We start from the raw sequence: 14946 nt of genomic DNA, 5'->3' as shown, positions 1-14946 counted from the left end.
ACCGACCGCTGCTACTTTCGGGTTGGTCGGTTCGGGTAAAGTTGGGTCCAACCTAGTTTCGGGTGGGTTTGGTCGGGTTGGGCCCAGATAATGGGCTACGTTTTTTTTTGGACCTGGTAAAAAAATCAAGGTTTTATTTAGTAAAACAGACTTGCAAAAAAAAAAAACTCCAAAATTAATTTTTTCTTGGGCTGTACTAATTTTGGTAAACTAAGGCCTTAGCCCATGACTAAAATCATATTTTTGCTAACAATGAGTCTGACTCATTGATAAAAACCTGCACCAAATTAATATTTCATACAGCACATTCCAAACTAGAGTCACTAGAGATCAAACTAATAAATCTTTGAACTTAATTAAAAAGTAGTCATAGGTAAACTTAATTAAAAATTAGGCATAGGTAGCATAAGCACAACATCAATGGTTATGCGTGAATCAAGTTACAGACCCATAGTCATAGCTTAAATTGCTAAAAAGTAGATAAGTATGTTATAATTACAGACCAATCATAGCCTAAATAACTAAGTAGAAAAGTATGCATCTGTCATTAAAGCTTTGCTTCTTAAGCAGTCATTCACCATTCTTCAATCTTCACCATCAAACTTGCATGAATCTTGGGGCACTCTATCAAACTCTTCCAGCCCTCAAGTGACATCTGGCATTTAAATTACAAGAGTTAAACATTTTCCTTTGCTGGAAATGTAATGCAGCACAAAATAAAATAAAAACAAAATCAAAGAGTTACTAATATTACCTCATCCATGTACACTACTAGCATAGGAGCTTCAAGGGAATAACCAGTAATTGTATTCCCTGGGAATCTTTTAGGAGCACTCTCCATTAGCCAACAATTCTACAAAGGGAGGGATTGAAGCACAACTCAGTTATATTCGCAAGAAGATAATAATAAAATCGGAAGCACAAACAATAACAAATACATAAATACGCATACTTTTCAATAGTAGAGCTCCAATTAATATTCCTTCAATGGTGATCAACACCACATTTTGGCTGCAATAGAAATGAATTGATCAAAACACAAATTCAGTCAAATCTAGCTAACACCAAACATAGAGTAAAAATCAATATCAGTAAAATTACCAAAGACAACCAGAACAGAGTAGTAGCATGCCCATCTTGAGAAATCCAAAATAAGTCCAAAGAATGCCCCAAACTCAGCCAAAATATATCCACATTACAACACAATTCAACAACTGCAAGAAGCTATCAACATACTAGCTGCCAACAATGAAGATCACAAAAAAATTAAGATATTTGTCCAAACTAAAAAGAAAGAAACAATAATTCTAAGAAATAGCTTGACTTACCAAAATATGAGTCATTGCACACAATGACTCCAAAAAAGTCTTTCTCAACTGAAAATTAGCCATAAAATAAACATTTAGTTGAAAAATTAGTCAATTTGAAAAATAAATTGTAGCAGGCAGCAATAAGAAAACTTATTCATAAAATATTGCAAACCATTGAACCTCAGCCAATAGACATTGGCTGTGACTGAGAAGATCCAGCACCAGCAGCACATCTTCTAGCCCTTCCAGAAATGATCAAGCCTCGAAATTCTACAGAACACGGAAAGAAAACACATCTATTAGGAAAGAAAACAGATAAATAAAATAACAGTTATGAAAAGAAACTTCTACCTGTTATAACTTTTTCAGATTGGTCAAATACATCAACAACATCAAGTTCTTTGGGCTGATTGGAAGATTGTCTCATCCAGTTTTGAGTACAAATCAGTGCTTCTGCAACTTCAGGGTTTAGAGAGCTCCTATAAGTGTCCAAGACTCTACCACCAGTGCTAAATGCACTCTCAGAAGCCACTGTTGAAACTGGAGTAGCCAAAACATCCTTGACCAGAATTGACAAGATTGGAAATCTTGATGAATTCTGCCTCCACCATACTAGCAGCTCAAACTTGCCATTATCTTTAACACAAGCTTCATCTAAGTATCTCTCAAGCTCATTTTTACTTTCAAATGAACTTTCTTGCTCAAGATGCTGCTGAAAAGCATTTGCCATTTCTAAGAAAGTTGGAATTTCAGCAGATTTTGACCCAGATGTACTCCCCTCCAAAGGACCCAATGGTCCATGAGATGATTGCCCTTGATCTTGCCTATTTTCTTCATTATGAGCAGCAGAATAGCAATCGTACATTCTGGACAGATTCTCATTAATGCTAGTTATGAGCTCTTTTATCAGATTTGGGTCCTCATTATACATTTTAGAAAAGCACCACCTTACATACTTCAACTTATATCGAGGATCAAAGATGACCCCAAAATAAAGGAGATGATTAATGTTAGCAATGCTACCCCAATACTTATCATACTTGAGCTTCATATCCATACCCTTTCTACTCAAAGTAGGATTTGAACTATGACAATACTGCACAAGCTCACTATAAATTACAGCAAGCTGGTGAAAGGCAGTATGCACACTAACATGCAAGGATGATGAAAACATTTGTGTGGCCTCATAAAAATTTTTCAGAAATCTAATAAAAGCTCTTGCCTTATCCCAATCTGCACTAGTAGGGGGACCAGCAACACCAAAGCTTTCCAAGTAATTGGGATCCTCAAACTCCAGCTTTTCAAATGCAACTTGGAACTTCTCAGCTGCATCCAACATCAAGTAAGTCGAGTTCCATCGAGTAGGAACATCAAGACAAACTAGTTTCTTGGAAGATATCCTAGAAAACTCAATGCATTCCATGAATTTGTCATGCCTTTGAGTAGATGACCGAACAAACCTAACCGCATTACGAATGCTTGTGATACAACCACTCATATCCTTTAAACCATCATTCACTACCAGGTTTAAAATGTGAGCACAACATCTCATGTGGAAGAATTGGCCATCTAAGACCAAACCATTCATGTTCTTAAATCTTTTTTTCAAGTGAGCTACAACAACATCATTTGAAGATGCATTGTCAACGGTGATTGTGGACAGATTTCTAAGCCCCCACTCCCTCAAAACTTCCTCAACAACCTTCCTTATTGTCTCACCTTTATGATTAGGTACTGTTGAAAAGCTGATAATTCTTTTTTGATACCTCCAATCATTATCTACGAAATGAGCAGTCAAGACTAGGTAACTTAGGTTCTGAACTGATGTCCAACAATCAGTTGTAAGGGCCACCCTACTACAATTTGACCTAAAAAAGGCTCTCAGCCTCACTTTTTCATCAAGGTAAATCAGATAACAGTCCCTAGCAACAGTAAATCTAGACGGAACTGTGAATTGAGGTTGCAATTGGTTACATAGAAATTTAAATCCCTCTCCCTCAACAGCTCTAAAAGCGTGTTCATCTAAGATAACAAACATCGCAACTGCCTTCCTACATGCTTCAACATTAAATCTAAGGCTAGTTGCTGCCAGGTCCCCAGAAGCTAAATTAAGGACAGTCTGGCTTGGATCATTACTGATTGCATAGGTGTACTTAATGCAAATTTTCAAGTGAGTGTTCAAGTTTGTGGTGCCATGAGTCTTGCTATCACACAAATACCTCTTACCACAGTAGTTGCAAGCAGCAGTGGGGTCTTGAACTTCATTTTCAGGTAATCTGGTAAAGTGCTTCCATATAGAAGCTGTTGTACGCGGACCGCTAGCATTTGGCTTACGCTTTTTCTTAGGATTAGCCCCTTCAACTTCAGGGGGTGGGGGAAGCACAACAGGATCAGCCCTAGCAATATCAGTCTCAGCACCTTGAGTGGGTTGACTTCCACCAATAGAAGCACCTGCTGGTTGAGTTACATTGGATGGTCCAGCTGCTTGGGTGTCTATTGGAGATGGTGTCGAAGACAAGTGTTGATTAGGTTGCTCCATCACTGTGTCAATGAATAAGCATGTTAAGTGTGAAGTTCAGCTAGTTTAGCTTTCAAGAGTCAATCCAAAATAGAAACAATGATAAATAAGAAAAAAATATAATGAAAAAAAAATCATAACCAGCTTAGATATCAAGACTATGGAATTGTCAAAACATAAGCCCAAGTTTCAAGTGAATGAATAAGCATGTTAAGTGTAAATTTCAGCCAGTATTAATTAACTTTCAAGTGTCTTTCCAAAACAGAACCAAATATAAATAAAGAATAAAGCATAAAAGAAAAAATTATAGCCAACTTAGAGATCAAGACCAAAAAAGAAACTTACTTTTACTAAAATCAAGTGCTAGACAAATTTTTTTACTAATTTCTATTAATAACAAGGAGGAGATAGAAAGTTCCTATAACTTAAAATTGCAGCAGTCAAAGAATTCCCTCGGTAAGTGGCCCATCACATATTCTTCATTGTTCATGTAAAGAGCTTTTGGAAAATTGAAACAATGGGGCCACTCCAGTTCATACGATCAAAGGATGACATGTTCATGGTATTTTTGAATTACTAAGGCCTTTCCAAACAACTACAACCTCTCTTTTGACATTTGGTTAGAAAAAGCATTGATTTTTAATCTGGGTTGCATCTTTTTTATAATAAAAATGTCTTGCAGATGGCAAACCTTTACTTTTCTTTTCTTTTTTTAACTTTTCAATATCATTAACGAAATGGAACATAACATTTACATGTACAAGATAGTTATCCATTTATTCAAGCCAGACAAGGAGGAAAAAAACTACAAAGGTAAATCATTGCAGAAAAGGTGCAAAGACAGGGCAACAGATATATAATTAGCAAGCTCACAAGGTTTAGACAAAATTAAAAAATAAAAATGGGGTTAGAAACTTACCAAACGAGATTCACAAGTGAAAAAAAGTTTGAAGATTAAGTTGTTGCTCCAATATGGTCTCCAGGCCTCCTAATGGCATCAGACAAAAAGAAGATAATAAGAACAGAGATCAAGAAAACAGAAAATATAGAACAAGACAACGTAACAGAGATTGGAAGGGAAGCTAAAAAACAAGTTTTCATTTCAATGATTTATGAAACCAGAAACTGGTCAAGACCTGAGAGGATCTGAAACCATACCTTTTCTTCCTTCAAACAGCCTTCGTTTCACTGTTCAAGCTTAATGAGGGTGAAGAATGGAGGGGAATACCAAGGGAAATGAGGGAATGGGCGGCGGTGCAAGGTTCAAGTTCTAGGGTTTTGTCATTTTGGTTTCTTTCCTAGGGTTCAAGTTCAACTACGGCCACTGAATCTGAATGAATGAAAATTGTGAGTTTTGAATTTATATCTAGGGTTGGGGTTCAATTAATCAGACATTCAACATTGGGCCTCACCAATTTGTGGGCTTGTAACAAGGAAAAATCTTTAATTTTTAATCGGGTTGGGTCGGGTACCGACGGATTTATTGAACCCACCCGAACCCGACCGTGATTACCCGCATAGAACCATCTGTCCAATTTTTAATACCCGTAAACCGACCCGACCCGACCCATTAGTGTTTTTTAAAGTCGGGTTTTCCGGGTTTGGGTCGGGTCGGATATTTTGCTCACCCCTAGTGGCACCTCTGTAGTGGCCTCTTCAGGTTGACCATTGTGAAATCCAGCTTCAATCAATTGTGACTCACGAAAGAAAAATGAATTTGTCATCCCTGTACATATTAAATATGGAACTTTAGAATCCGTAGTGAATACGGAATTTCAAAATCCGTATTGAATACGGAATTGGAAAATCCGCATGTCCGTATTAAATACGGAAATGTGTATTCCGTATTTTATCACGCTCAAAATTCAAAAACTCATCCTTCTAACTACTCAAACTACTTAATCTAACTACTTAAACATAACAACAAAGAACAAACAACACTTACCTCAAATGCATCCAATGGTGAGGTAGGAGAGGGTGATAGAGAGGGTGGTGGTGGTGGTAGGAAGAATGAAAGTGAGGTAGGAGAGGGTGAGAGAGAGGGTGGTCTGGAGGCATTGAGGGGGTTAAGGGGGCTGGTGAGAGGTTGGTGACAGAGGAGTAATGGTGGAGGGGTTGGTGGAGGGAGGAGTAATGGTGGAAAAGGTGATGTCTGTCAGAGATAGAATACGGAAGTTAAACTTCCGTATTCTATTTTCGTGAATACGGAAGTGTTATTTCCGTGGGGCATTTTTGGGTTAAAAAAAATGAGGTGGGGCGCGGAGCCCCATAGGGGCCCCAAACCCAACTCCCCATTGAAAGGAAATGCATGAAAAATGCTTTTCTTTTCTTTCTGTGCTCATGAAATCAACCGCGAGAAAAATGAAGTACGGAAAGGTTCACACAAACAAATGAAGCATACAAATCCTTTTGGAAGAGGGACAATGTGGTCCACTGACCATGAGAAATTGCCTTGATTCCCCACAAGATCACATGCATCGGATACTCACTCCATATAGATTATACACAGACAAAATATACTGTAAAAGACAAATTTTTGTCAACATTATTGTCTAAGTAGATCTTTTCCTTTAAAAAAAATTAATTTTTGCAAATAGTATAAAGTGAATATGTACGTTCTAAGAGCATCCTTAGAAGTTTGTCTGACTTTTTTCTACAATTAATTATAAGAAAAAACTAATCTAAACATGTTATAAATTTTGTCAAAAAATGCTTATTAGGTTGAATGCTTTCTTATTAGGTTGACGCGTGCACTTTTAAGTTCTCTCTTTAGTTGGTGAGTAAGAAAATAAGTGAAAAATGAAACCTTGAGATTTTTAGAAAAGACATGAAAATAAAATGAAAAGGGAAACTGAAGATGAATAGTTACATGTAATATATCCTTGCAAGAATGGCAGGAAAAGAATAATTACTATAGAGAAGCGGTATAATAACACCATTGCCCTTTGTTTTTTTTTTGGTACATCCCATTGCCCTTTGTTTGGCAACACTCTATGGGTTTTATGCTTTTTTGTAACCATTTGAACAAATAAACAAAGCATGATATTAAATATAATATAACAATCCTTAAAAAATATAATAATAAAAAATAGAAAATTTAATTACCATTTTAGATATATATATATATAAGAAAATATTCAAATTTACACTATAATATTAACTTTTTCCTTTAAAAAATGTTAATTTTTCAAAAACAAATTTTTAATTTTTAATTTTTTTTGAGGATCTGACTATTAAAAGTTAATTAAGGTAAATATACTAAATTACAATCTGAATTTTCTAAGAAAATCTAAATTATTTATTTGGATAGATTAGTAATATTTAACCACTCTAATTTCTTTCGTATAACTTTTTCAGCACTTATTTATTGTGCGTGACGCAGATATTTTCGAATCAGAGTGTATTCGTGATGTTATGTCTGAAGTTGGTGGATTTAGTGGAGGGTGATACAATTATTATGATACATATTATTTTACTTTTCGTTACTTTCATTGTTGATATTTTACTCTATTGTTGTCCAATCCACTTGTTCTCAACATCTTATTATTTAATATAACTTTTGATTTCTGATAACATAACTGCATAAGCGCTTATATAAGTGTTTGATTTTTTGCTGCTTCCAATAGTCTTGCATCTTTCAAGATTCATTCCCTTCACTGTATTTTCTTTGCATTTGCATACCTGAATTCTTGGCACCCACCTAATGGAACAATTGAATGCGGAATTTTCTTTGATGGTTAAGATGAAATTAGGTTTATTTTTTTAATCTGGATTTGGGTCTTAGAAGAGAGACATGCACACCATGAACTGAGATGATGATGAAGAAGTTTGATAAATTGTGGTCCTGTGTTGAAGAAGAGGATGAAGATACAAAGACTTGAATTTATTTAGGGGAAATGCGTAATTTAATTATTAGTATTATTGAATCCTTCAGTTTTCTGGGTTTGATAATGATGAAGATGAAGAAGATAAAGAGGAGGAAAGATGAAACTGATAATTTGGGACTGATTATTGGGGCTAATAATTTGGGGTTAAAATGATAAATAATATTTGTAACTAAATTAATACCCAAAAAATCCGGTCCAATAGACAAAACCCGATCGGACCGGCTTGTGTAAAGATGCTCAAGGAAAAAACTTGTGCATATTTAGGGGGATCCTAAGCTTATGACCTACCATAAACTGCTTTGAGCTTATTTTCATAAGCGACCCATGATAGCTTATGAAAAAAGCTTATGCTTATATATAATTTATTTAAGTAATTTTTTAAAAATAGGTTATGAATAAGCGCTTATAATGCTTATGACCACAAGAACTTAGTTAAGCTAGTTAATAAAAGAAAGGGCTTTTCAATCAATTTTCCCTTTACAAGTTAAAAATGACATTGTTTTCCCTTCATATCCATTCTTTCCTTGCTATTTTCATTTGTGTATCAAATCAACCCATTTCTCTGTTCTTGTAAAACCCCATCTCTCTGCTCTTGTTTTCCTCTCTGCTTCCAATCCCAATCACAAGCATGGTCTTCTTCCTCTCAACTCCGATAGCCTCACAACAACCATGGCTTCTCAAACCTCCATCTCGTCAAATCCTACATTGTTTGGGACCTTTGTTAGTATCCTTGTCTTCTTCTTCGCATGTTCGCTGCACTCGCCTACAAGAGGTGCATAGTCGCGAGGAGTAAACAGCAGGTAAGAATAAGACACCCACCCCTTTCCTCCTTCACTGGAAAGATTCTCTATTTACAACTGCTATATGATTTAGAGCATTGTTAATTTGTTTTAGACTTTTATCTTTATATGTTTGTTGTTAATAGACTAGTAATTAAAATGTATAAGTATCCTAAAGTATCAATTTTTTGTTTGTTATATGGAAAAAAAATCTGGTTTTTATACTGGTTTGGCAAAAGGAGAATTTATACTTGTGAAACTAGAGATTGGAGATTGGCTATGCTTTTAAAATTTTCATATGCATTTCACTACATTCATAGAATAGTGCATGTTTTTATCTGTATTTGCACTTTACTTCTTATGTTCGCATAGAACATTTGGTTGATTAATTGTATTACAGCATTAGTATCCTATAGAATCATTTTTTGTTTGTTATGTGCAAAAATCTGTTTTTTATACTGGTTTGGCAAAAGGAAAATTTATACTTGTGAAATAGGAGATAGGAGACTGGCTAGGTTTTTGAATTTTTCTCCTGCTGTTAACTACATTCATAGAATACTGCATGTTTTTATCTATATTTGCACTTTAGTTTTTTTGTTAGTATAGAAGATGTGGTTGATTATTTATACAAGTATTTAACATAAATGGGCATGAGAGTAATCTATGTGGTTAATTATTTATATATGCCATTGCTACCCTCAGTGTTAGTCCTCATTGCATTAGCTATGGTTTTTCCTCACCGTTTAGCCGCTCTGTGTCTCTCTTCTCTTCTTGTAACTCTGCTTCTATGTGCAGCTGGGATGAGTTCTTCTTCTTCTTCAGCAAATGCCACCAAAATAGGACAAGGCTACCGTCTTATCTACATTGAAAAAACCCCTGATGGAGGCCTTGTGGGTCTCCTTCAAGTTAAGCAGAAGACCAAAATATATGGCCCTGATATCCCCCTTCTACACTTCTACGCCAAGTACATTTCCCCTTTCACAAACTTCCATTAGATTCTTCTCTTCTTTTTTGTTTATAAAGAAGTTTTTTAATGGTTAACCTTCTTCGTTGGACTTAATTTTGCAGGCATGAGACAGAGAACCGTTTGAGGGTACACATAACTGATGCTAATAAGCAAAGATGGGAGGTTCCCTACAATCTTTTACCCAGAGAGCAGCCGCCAGCTCTGTCTCAAACCATTAGAAGGTTCAGGAAAAACCCTATTGCAGTCTCAGAGTACTCTGGTTCTGAGCTTCTGTTCAGCTACACTTCTGACCCTTTTAGCTTTGCAGTGAAAAGGAAGTCAAATGGTGAGACCCTTTTTGACTCTAGCTCTGGTGATTCAGACCCTTTTAGTTCCCTGGTTTTCAAGGACCAGTACCTTGAGATTTCTACCAAATTGCCCGAAGATGCTTCCTTGTATGGTTTGGGGGAGAGTACACGGCCTCACGGGATCAAATTGTATCCCCATGACCCTTACACTCTGTATACAACGGATATTCCAGCTATTAATCTCAATGCTGATCTGTACGGATCGCACCCTATGTTCATGGATCTCAGAAATGCAGGTGGTAAAGCTTCTGCACATGCTGTTCTGCTGCTCAATAGCAACGGAATGGATGTACTTTACACGGGAACCTCTCTGACGTACAAGATTATTGGAGGTGTATTTGATTTTTACTTGTTTTCTGGGCCTTCACCTTTGAACGTTGTTGATCAGTACACTTCCTTAATTGGAAGACCGGCTCCAATGCCTTACTGGGCTTTCGGTATAATTCACTTATTACTCTCATATTCTTTTATACATGATAATGATGTCAATTATGCTGATTTGGGTGCCATGCCCATTTTTATTAGATATTATAAATTGGAGAATTTTCAATTGTGAAAATTGGGAATTACCAGATGCGAATACTTAAATGATTAAATATCGTTGCCTTAGTTATGTTGGAGTAAATGTAATAATTTTTCTATTCTCACTAATAATTGAGAAAGTATAACTCATTCTGGATCCTATTGCAATGAGTCATGATTTTCCAATAGCTGTTTTTGGCTTTAGCTATCTGTATAATGTATGGGGAATTGATTTTAATGCCATCTGTATAGATATTCATGTCATCCCCTTCCGCACCTTCAAAGTGCGGAATGTATAATTTGTGTTCCGCACTTATAAGTGCAGTATGTAATTGGGTTCCCTCACATATAAGTGCGGTAAGCTGGGTGGCGTGAATATCTCTAGGGGTGGCATTAAAATCAATTCCCTAATGTATGATGTGGATGTTCTGATTTTTTTATAGAGTTAGGTTTGCCGTTTGCGAAGTTAGTTTACATTCTGTCAATGTTTGTATGATTTGGATCCCGTCCTGACATAACCTTTTAGACGTGGAAAGGAATGTCAAAACAAAAGTAGTAACTTCTATGTATTCCTAGTCTGAGATAGATCATATCCAATCGTGTTGTTAAGAGCACCCCACCTTGGGGAAGATAATCCTGTCCTTTTAATGATAGCTTTCTTCACAGGGGGAATATTAAGTGATTAATCACTACACTAGGGGTCATTAGTGTTTAAGAGGAAAAATTAAGGTACAAAAAATTAACAGTTCAGATTTCAGAACATTTTGAAAAATAAAACTGATCCAAAGGCTTTTCATCCACAGTTTTACCCCCATGCCAAACTGACCCTAAGGGTATTGTTAGCTCTGTAGGGAAAATCTGCTCAATATTGCTATCATGTAGGGAGTAAGGTTAGGCATTGGGTTAAGTGGAGGATACTATTTAATTTGGATTTTTTTCCTATGAACTAATCATGGCTTCATGTATGTGTCTGTGTGTGTGTGTTTTTAATACACACTTTGTGCATATGTTTATTTTTTTAGCACTTCGCTATATTGTGAGATGGGAGCTTATAGAGTTTAAGAATTGGGTGAAAATCATTAAAGATTTTGTCTCGTAAGTCTATTCCAGAATTTTATAACGACAGACACTATTTTAACTGATATTCTCACTCATGTGGGATTATAGGTTTCCACCAATCCAGACTGTATCACAACTTATCAGTGGTAGAAGATGTTGTGGAGAATTACAAGAAGGCTCTAATTCCACTTGATGTGATCTGGAAAGTCAGTGGATACAGGGACTTAACTCTCAACCCAACCAACTACCCTCGTCCAAAGCTTTTAAACTTCCTCAACAAGATACACAGTATTGGCATGAAACTCGTTGTCATTATTGACCCCGGTATTGCTGTTAACTCCAGTTTCGGTGTATACCAAAGGGGTATAGCTAATGATGTATTTATCAAGTATGAAGGAGAACCTTACTTGGCTCAAGTTTGGCCAGGGGCAGTGAACTTTCCTGATTTTCTCAATCCAAAAACGGTTTCTTGGTGGGGTGATGAAATCCGTCGCTTCCATGAACTTGTTCCTGGTGATGGCCTATGGCTTGACATGAATGAAGCTTCAAATTTCTGTTCTGGAAAGTGCAAAATTCCTAACGGAAAGGTGTGCTCTGGAACAGAAACTTCATCGGTATATTGTTGCTTGGAATGCGAGAACCTTAACAAAACTCGATGGGACGATCCTCCCTATAAAATAAATGCCTCAGGAATACAAGCTCCTATTGGCTACAAGACAATAGCCACTAGTGCAGTCCACTATAATGGAATTTTGGAGTATGATGCTCACAGTATATATGGTTTCTCTCAATCCATTGCAACTCACAAGGCCCTTCTAGGCCTTGAAGGTAAAAGGCCTTTTATTTTGTCGCGCTCAACTTATGTCGGTTAAGGCAAATATGCTGCACATTGGACCGGTGACAATCAGGCTACATGGGAGAACTTGAGGTACTCAATATACACTATGATAAATTTTGGTATATTTGGGGTCCCAATGGTTGGCTCAGATATATGTGGGTTCTTTGCACAACCCACGGAAGAACTGTGCAGCAGATGGATTGAAGTAGGGGCTTTCTACCCTTTCTCAAGGGACCATGCAGACTACTCCTCCCCTAGACATGAGCTTTACATATGGGAATCAGTAGCTGAGTCCGCTAGAAATGCTTTAGCCATAAGGTACAAGATACTCCCATATCTTTACACCTTGAACTATGAGGCTCATGTTAGTGGAGCCCCACTTGCAAGACCTCTTTTCTTCTCATTTCCAACATACACTGAATGCTATGACCTTAACACCCAGTTCTTGCTAGGAAGCAGTCTCATGATTTCTCCAGTGCTTGAGCCGGGAAAAACACAGGTGAAAGCACTCTTCCCTCCTGGTAGCTGGTACAGCTTGCTGGATTGGACACAGACCATTACATCAAATGATGGAATCTATGTTACCCTTGATGCTCCTCTGCATGTGGTGAATGTGCATTTATATCAGAATACCATTCTTCCAATGCAGCAGGGTGGATTGATATCTAAAGATGCTAGAATGACACCCTTCAGCCTCATCGTAACCTTCCCATCTGGGGCTGCTGATGGGGAAGCGAAAGGGAACCTTTTTCTTGATGATGATGAACTACCAGAGATGAAGCTTGGAAATGGCTATTCCACCTACATTGATCTCCATGCAGCTGTCAAACAAGGTGGTGTGAAAGTTTGGTCAGAAGTTCAAGAGGGTAAGTTTGCATTGGACAAAGGTTGGGTTATTGAATCTATATCTGTGTTGGGATTGGGAGGAAGTGGAGCAGTGTCTCTGCACTTGAGATAAATGGAATGCCTGTCTCTGATGTGAATGTTAGTATATCTGAACATAAGCACTTGGATGGTCAGGTAAATGGAGCAAGTAAGACCGTGATGGTAGCATTGAAAGGCTTGAACATCCCTCTAGGTAAAAGCTTTGCTATGACCTGGAACATGGGATGATGATAGGTTGATATTGTCTCATTTCCTGAATCTATAACAAGCCAAGGCAACAAGCTTCTCGTCACTCCAGTCATTTAGGATTATTCCTTCGATGACATTATTGTACTCTTACATCTTCCAATTTTCCCTTAATAAAGCAAATATATCTAGTATATAAATCTAGTTATGTGGCATGACCGAACACATGGTAATATTTTATACTTGTGCTATAAAATTAAAAAAATATATAAAATATTAGCATAAAATAACTATTAATTCATAAATGCTTAAGTCAAGGCAATTCATGTAGTCCTGATCTGAATTTCAAAAGAAGAAAAAGAAAAAGTTGTCCTAATCTGATGTCTTATTTAATGTTTTTTAAACCTGCCATGGTTTTTTTTAAGACATATGTCTTCGTACAGAGGTAATCATATTCGAGCTGAGAAGATCCACATCATGGTGGAACTAACTCTCCCAGCAGAGATTTTTTCCATCCACACAAGACTAGCCATGTAAATGACAAATTTACAATAGATTTCACTTTTATTATTAGTGTTGAATCTTGTAAAAATTTAAAATCTCTGAATTTATGATCAAATAGTTATTATTAAAATGTTTATGTAGTGTTTTTTTTTGACGGAAAAATGTTTATGTAGTGTTAATCTCAAACTATCTTAATAACATACTAAAATACATAGCTTACCTAAAAAAACATACTAAAATACATATATATATATATATATATTTTTTTTGGTGAAAAATATATATATAACTTATGTGATACTGTCTTTTAGAGTGGCAAAATGGGCTGGCCTGTTGGGCTAGCTTGGCTAGCTTGTTTGACCTGCGCTTTTTGGTGGATTGGTGGATTTGGTATCTTGATACCATTAATTTACTTTGAATCCACTTTCACGACCCATTAAATTGAGGAGCTTGGTGATTTGGGTAGGATTAATCCGCCGGGTTATACATAAAAAGTATCACAATTTAATTATGCAATACATTATTTGCTTAATTGCCTTTTGTGTGTAATTAAGTAATAAAATGTTACTCTAGTAACATTGAGGTGTCGATCCGATCATCTTTGTGTATATTTGGTTCAAGCAATTTCTGATTTGACTTCTCTGAACTGGGAGGTCTATTTTTATTATGTGTTTCGGGAAGTTTATCAATGTGCTGACCATCTTGCTAACCTTGGACATAATGTTCAAGAGCTTTGCTTTGATAGTGAACATGTGCCCAGAACTCATCTTCCTCATCTTAGGAATGATGTTATATGTACCTCTGTTTCTTGAGTTGTATAGTTCTGTCTTTGGCCTCCGATCATTATAAAAAATAATGTTATTCTAGTAGTAAACAGGCTAAATACCATAAGAATGAGAATACAAGTTTGAATACGAGAAAAACATTTGTTGTGGAGCATGACAACAACAAAAAATATTGTGTATTAATTAATATTTAAGTTTGGAATAAAATATGTAATTTGGTATCTAATTATGTTTTCATATCACTGTTAAAGTTAATTAATTTATTCCGTTATATATAAAAAAGTTATTACGTTAGATTTTAAATGGTACCCAAATTCTTGATCAAGGTTGAAATTTATTTGTGTATCAGATATATGCAT

The 14946-nt window shown here is 36.2% G+C and overlaps 1 protein-coding gene and 1 pseudogene across 1 annotated transcript; one reads left to right on the top strand and one right to left on the bottom strand.

The window, feature by feature from the left end:
* Positions 1–574: 574 nt before the first annotated feature.
* Positions 575–3849, bottom strand: LOC130737034 (zinc finger BED domain-containing protein RICESLEEPER 2-like). The gene is made up of 5 exons (XM_057588803.1): positions 1662–3849; positions 1505–1580; positions 939–1011; positions 755–853; positions 575–655 (listed from the first exon to the last, which is right to left on the bottom strand). The coding sequence occupies exons 1-5, from the start codon at positions 3847–3849 to the stop codon at positions 575–577; spliced, it is 2517 nt and encodes an 838-aa protein (XP_057444786.1).
* Positions 3850–9092: 5243 nt separating this feature from the next.
* On the top strand, positions 9093–13498 carry LOC130739550 (alpha-xylosidase 1-like; annotated as a pseudogene).
* The last annotated feature ends 1448 nt before the right edge of the window (positions 13499–14946 follow it).

The sequence above is a fragment of the Lotus japonicus genome, chromosome 2 (genome assembly GCF_012489685.1).
Source record: "Lotus japonicus ecotype B-129 chromosome 2, LjGifu_v1.2".
Taxonomy (NCBI): Eukaryota; Viridiplantae; Streptophyta; class Magnoliopsida; order Fabales; family Fabaceae; genus Lotus; species Lotus japonicus.
The sequence above is the reverse complement of the archived record's forward strand: the minus strand, read 5'-3'. Positions and strand labels throughout refer to the sequence as shown.